Genomic DNA, 6,099 nt, shown 5'->3' on the forward strand with positions numbered 1-6,099 from the left:
CATTTGTGTATAAGAAGACAACTGGAAAGAGACATAGTTCAAAGTTATGGTTTAAAAAATTGGGGTCGATGGGAGTGTGCAGCTGTTGTCATAATGAAAGAATTTTCTCTCACATTTTCTTGTTCAGCATTTTGAAGGAGGGATCATTAAGGAATGTTTTATTTAGAATCTCTATATGCCTTTTGGCAAAGGAGAGAAGTAGAAACTCTCATAGAAAGTATTATCATTTAAAATAGGAAATTGTGATTTGTCATTCATTCTGAACTATATCTGTTGAGTAAATCCATTTTCACCTACTTACATCCAAAACAAAAAGCACAAGTGAAGAAAACTGATTACATGATCCATACACATATCTGATAAAATAGGAATGTGCAGTTTTTGACAAGCATATTCATAATATCTTCTGATAGATAATTCATTTGCTATTCTTGGCAGGAAAATCAGGCTTTTAAAGGAACCCTTTTATTTCTTGACTGTCACCAAAATAACTGTTGCAAGCAAAATAGGGATAAAACATGGGTAGGTGGTGCGGGGCAGCATAGGAATTGTTATGAAAGTTTGCAGTCCAGTTTTTGCCATTGTTCCATTTGGAAATTAATCGTAACTATTCTTTCTGAAGTTCACTGTTTCTGGGATGGATCCACAGAACAAAAGCTGACCAATAACCTTAAGAGATTAGTTTACAGTGCTGCTGTAGTCTGCTGAGAGTGATTCTCCAATGGCTGATTTTTGCTTCTTCTGGGGCTACGGGAATTTGTTAACATCTAGAGAATAGACTTAAATAAAACCATTGTCTCAACCAGCAGGTTTATGCAACCATCCTGAAATGTTTTAATTATTGTTTTGTTTTCCTTTTTAATTAAGAGACCAGAGGTCAAGCAAGCCCACTGAAAGCTGACACAGCTTCTGTAGATTTCTGAAAGGGAACCCTAATGATTGGATTTGCTGTTTTCTCTCTTCTTTTTGCAGAACAAGAAGAGTGTGTTAATTGCACAGATGAATGCCGAGTGCTTGGTCATTCTGACAGGTGTTGGATGCCACAGTTCCCTGCAGCCAATCAGGCTGAAAATGCAGATTACCGCACAAATCTCTTTGTACCCACAGTTGAAGCTAATGTTGAGACTGAGACTTACGAAACTGTGAATCCCACTGGGAAAAAGACTTTTTGTACATTTGGAAAAGACAAGCGAGAGCACACTATTCTCATTGCCAATGTTAAACCTTATTTAAAAGCCAAACGTGCCCTGAGCCCTCTCCTCCAAGAGGTTCCCTCAGCATCAAGCAGCCCAACCAAGGCATGCATTGAGCCTTGCACCTCAACGAAAGGCTCTCTGGAAGGTTGTGAAGCAAAACCAGGAGCCCTGGCCGAAGCAAGCAGCCAGTACTTACCCACTGACAGTCAGTATCCGTCGCCCAGTAAGCAGCCAAGAGACCCTTCCTTCATGGCCTCTGATCAGATGGCCAGGGTCTTTGCGGATGTGCATTCCAGAGCCAGCCGGGATTCCAGTGAGATGGGAGCTGTCCTAGAGCAGCTTGACCACCCCAACAGGGATCTGGGCAGAGAGTCGGTGGATGCAGAGGAAGTGGTGAGAGAAATTGATAAGCTTTTGCAGGACTGCCGAGGAAATGACCCTGTGGCTGTGAGAAAGTGAAAAACAAACAAACAAAAAGGCATTGGCATTTTCTGGTCTCTTCTGTTGATTTAAAAATTACCCCTCCCGGGATGAAGAAAGACCAATGCTGCTTTAAGGCTTTTAGTGAACATCTGAAGTGCCCACAAGTATGTTCTTTTCACTGCTGTTTCTTTTTCAGTGATAACAATGGTTTTGTTTTGACCAAACTTTTATTAGGACAGAGTTAATGATGCTTAAAGAGAAAAGAAAAAAATTGAAAAAAGAGAAGAACGAGGAGAGAAGAAAAAGGAGGATAAGAAGGCAAGTTACCTTTTGACAATCTATTAGGAAGGTATGCAGTGTGAGAATTGAAGCATTCCTAATCACTCTAAGACTGTCCTCCGTGATTTATGCTGACTTAACTGTTTACCTATAAACCCCAATCAAAGCAGGGTCAGAATTTTTGATCTGTGGTGGATTTCTAGCAGTCATCACAGGCTTCTACTGAAAGTCCCAAAAAGACCTTGCTGTAGTCCAAGCTACACCAAACATTAACACATATTTGTGGTAAACATTTCTGTATAAAGTTACCTGCCACACATATAAACACTGAAAACATTCCATGTCATTAGTCAAAAAAAAAATCTTGTAAGACACCTCATGTCGTATAAAAGTTAAATGTAAAGAGATATAGTCCATTTTGTCCTGCACATGCATAGGCTAATTCACTTCATTAAGAGAGAAGAAAATGTCAAGGTTTAAAATGCCTATTTAGCATTTTAGTGTCCAACAAAGATATAAATAATGATGGATAGGTTTTAAACTGGACATAGAAAAATTCTGAGATGTAGTTGCAGAAGGAATGGTAACATTCAGAGGAAATTAACATGATTAATATTTTTATTAATTTGTGGACACTAAAATAGCTCAGGAAAGTGAAAATGTCTTAGACATACACAAATCACATGACCATTTAAATGTGCAAATGTAAGAAGATTCAATGTGTTTACATCAAATGACATATTTTTATTGATTTATTGCAGATTCAGTGCATATGAGCCAAATTGTTGAGTGTATAAGAGCTATATTGTGTATTTTATTAAATTAATATATAGTTGTGTTGCAAAAATATTTGGGCTTATATTGTAAATGGCAAGTGTTGCCTTCGGTAGCTGTCGAACTCTATGAGTTTTGTTTTTTTCTGCTTCCTTTTCCCCATGGATTGTGGGAAGCAGTGCCTCAGAGCAAAGTCTCTTGTTTAATGTATAGTCTACCAAGTACTACAGTACATAATCTGTTCAAAATGTGTTTGAGTTGAGCTGATGGAGCTAACTGAAAGGTCAAAACGTACATCCATCAGTCATGGCTATGTGCAAGTCCTTGTAGAAGCTTTTATTAAAGTCGTGCTAAATCACAATTACATTTGTACCAATACCTGAAACTTTCTCATTCTTTTTTTAATAACACACACAGCTTCTGCTTATGTAGATATCACTCTGTTGATTGATTCCCAGAAGTATCTTCAGTGACTCAGGATGGAGGTTCCCATTCTGTTTTAAAAATATAAAAATGCTTTAATGCATATGTTGTACCAGCCCTGGTTATTTGCATTGTGTAGTGTTTTCAAGAGGTTTGGGTCATAACAAAATTATTTTTCCCTTTTATCAATGCTACTCTGCCTCTTTTCCTTGCTGCCTTTCGAGAACAATGTACCTTATTTTCTTTCATTTGGTCACGCCTTTTCTTGTGACATTTGGCAGGTTTGGATCTTACTTCCATATGAGGCGAGGAAACCTCAAATTTCAGGAATTGGGAAAAATAAAATTAGCACTTGCAGAAGTCGCAGCAGATGGGAAAATGCCTTGATTGACATTTTCCTTCAGCATTTAAAATTTTTGGCATTTTACAGCTTCACGACAAACAGTTTCAAGCCCATACCTTAGAAAATGTGGTGCTGAGTTAAATAAAGGCTGTTTGTGCACTGGATCAGAAAAATGCATTATTTGCAAACTGATGGAGATTTCTGTGCCTTCTTTTCTGGCCACCAAGCCAGTGTAAAAACAGCATAAATGTCATTAAAATCCGTATATTGAAAACAGAAGCAAAAGCGGACATTGAACTGAATTAAGATTAATCATTCAAACCTCAAAAAATTCAGCTGAAAATATTTCTGTCAAATGTCATCAAGATTTTAGCCTGTACCTCGTTTGCAAAACTGCTTTGAGACGAAAGAGTGGACAACTCCCATCAGCCTTATTCTCCTGAGAACTGTATTTGGTTCCTAGTAAACAGCCTTTCCAAAGCTCTACTCTTGGTTTTTATTATTCATAAATGTTTAAATTAGAAAAAGAAGGGATCTTGTACACGCGAAACCTAATTGACTCTCTGTATTTTGGACAATTTATGTATCTGAAATGTTTTGTCTCTGTTATATGATGTTATTTTCGCCAGGAGACTACTGTTTGGTTTAGTTTGATAGCTGAAATTTGATAGAAAATTGATTTCCATTTAGTCTTACCAAGTGTTGCCTCTCTCTTACTACACAGCCACTCAGTAAAATCAAAGGCATATGTAAATGAAATCAACTAAGAGAGTAGCATTCATTTTTAAAACATTCTTAATGCTGAGTAACCAGTTGTTCAATTTATTATGTGTGTCTGAAGACATTAAAAAAAAAAAAAACATAGGATTTTAAGAATTGGTTGTGCCAATGTGTGAGGGGATTTACCTTTAGGCTCTCTGTCACCAGTGATTTTCTAGCCTTAGCTATTTAACATATAATCTGTATTTAGTCATGATTATTTATTTACAAGATGGTGGTAATTCAGCAGTCAAGACCCCAAGCTTTTATAGTTGTGTTGGAATTTTGCTTTTATTCATTTGTCTGGCAACTGCCATTATCAGAGACCTCTGGTGCTTGGCTTCCAAGGGAGCCTTATGAGATGCCAAACTCACACCTTAAGAGAGCAGTGTGGCCTAGTGGGTGAATGCATGATCAAATAGTGAGATTTGAAGAGGTTTCAGCATTATTTAGAATATGGAAAAATTGTCTTAAATCACATTTTCCCAATTCCATCACCCCAAAAAAGAAACCCATGCACTCAAAATGAATAATGTAACAAAACTTTGTCTCAGATAATTGAGGTTGACGACCCAAAAAAGAAATCAGTTTTTGGAAATTTTAGTCAGAAACCCAAAGTCCTAAGAAGTGTTTACTAATGGACTTAAAAAAAGATCAATAACAGCAACAAAAAACCTTTTCACCAAATGTTAATGATGAAAAATATTTCCATTAGAGTTAAAGCAGTGAGACTCAGTGTAACTGGTACCTCTACCAAAGTATCAACTAATTAAGGAGACATATCATGCAGTTTCAAAGAACGTTTTCCTTTTATTTCTTAATCCGACACACTTTTCCTTATTGCAGGCAATTTACAGAGATTGCCTCACTAGTCCATAAATTAATTGAATTCCTGGTTAGGAAACTAACCTGTTTTGACTTCCTAAATTAGCCGAGATCTTGTAAAACATGACTTCCCTTTAAAGGATCTAGACACAGCTCAGTTTGAAAAATGGGTGCCATAAAATATCATGTGGTAATAGAGCAGTATGTTTTATTAGAACCTGGTTAAAAGCTGATTGTTGCCTAATGAAGTAGAAGTTGCTGAGGTCAAAACATAGACGGAGGTCTGGTATGTTGTATGCCCACCCTTTCTTGTCTAATTATGTTCTTTTGACAGCAGACAGGATTTATCAGAGCATTCATTCAAGTGAGAGTTTTGGCTATCAAGATGTGTGGATTTGAAACATAATTGAGTGAGACGTGACTAAAGTCTGACTTTCCTGGCCCCCGTGTTTCACAGGTTGGCTACTCCATTTATCAGCCCATCACTCCATAAGGTTCTTAGCTGCACCAATCGATTGGTGACAAGGACAACAGCAACAAAAACAGCATCCATTGTTTGGATTTATCGCAACTCTATTGTTTAATGGCTGTGTTTAATGTGACCTATCTGGAAAATGAGGACTGTGAATAAAAAGCTATGACTAATGGTGGTGTTGCCTGCCCTTGAATGCGTTCACACAGAAGTGTTGTGTTACACAGCACATTCCTCTGGGACCCTGATCATAACTATTTTGGAAAGCAACTGTGTGTCCATAACTGTTTTTGCTGATTTTCCTTTTGCCAGTAAGAATGACATTCTTAAAAAAAAATATCATTTATCCCTAATGCCGCTTTTGTTTCACCAAAAATGGGTTAAATGTTTTTAGATAACAGAAACATTGGACAGTCGCAAAATTACCATTGGGTCAAAGCCTGATATTACTCATGGCTTTTTTTATCTATGCAATTGGTTTGAAGATTATTTGATGTGAGATACCAAAGGGCTTAAGAAAAGTCGGTATATAAGGTCGTTTCATAATTTTACGTGATTGGTGAGAGTACATATTCATAAATGGCATTTACAAATAAACACATTGT

At 37.0% G+C, this 6,099-nt stretch overlaps 1 protein-coding gene across 1 annotated transcript in view; it reads left to right on the forward strand.

Moving 5' to 3' along the window:
• The window catches only part of PCDH17 (protocadherin 17), a 112,958-nt gene extending 107,291 nt beyond the window's left edge, over positions 1–5,667 (forward strand). Inside the window, exon 4 of the mRNA XM_077158391.1 lies at positions 973–5,667. Coding sequence (XP_077014506.1) covers positions 973–1,655 — 683 coding nt within the window. The 3' untranslated portion in view covers positions 1,656–5,667. The remainder of the gene's footprint in view (positions 1–972) is intronic.
• The last annotated feature ends 432 nt before the right edge of the window (positions 5,668–6,099 follow it).

This window comes from Tamandua tetradactyla, chromosome 4 (assembly GCF_023851605.1).
Source record: "Tamandua tetradactyla isolate mTamTet1 chromosome 4, mTamTet1.pri, whole genome shotgun sequence".
NCBI lineage: Eukaryota > Metazoa > Chordata > Mammalia > Pilosa > Myrmecophagidae > Tamandua > Tamandua tetradactyla.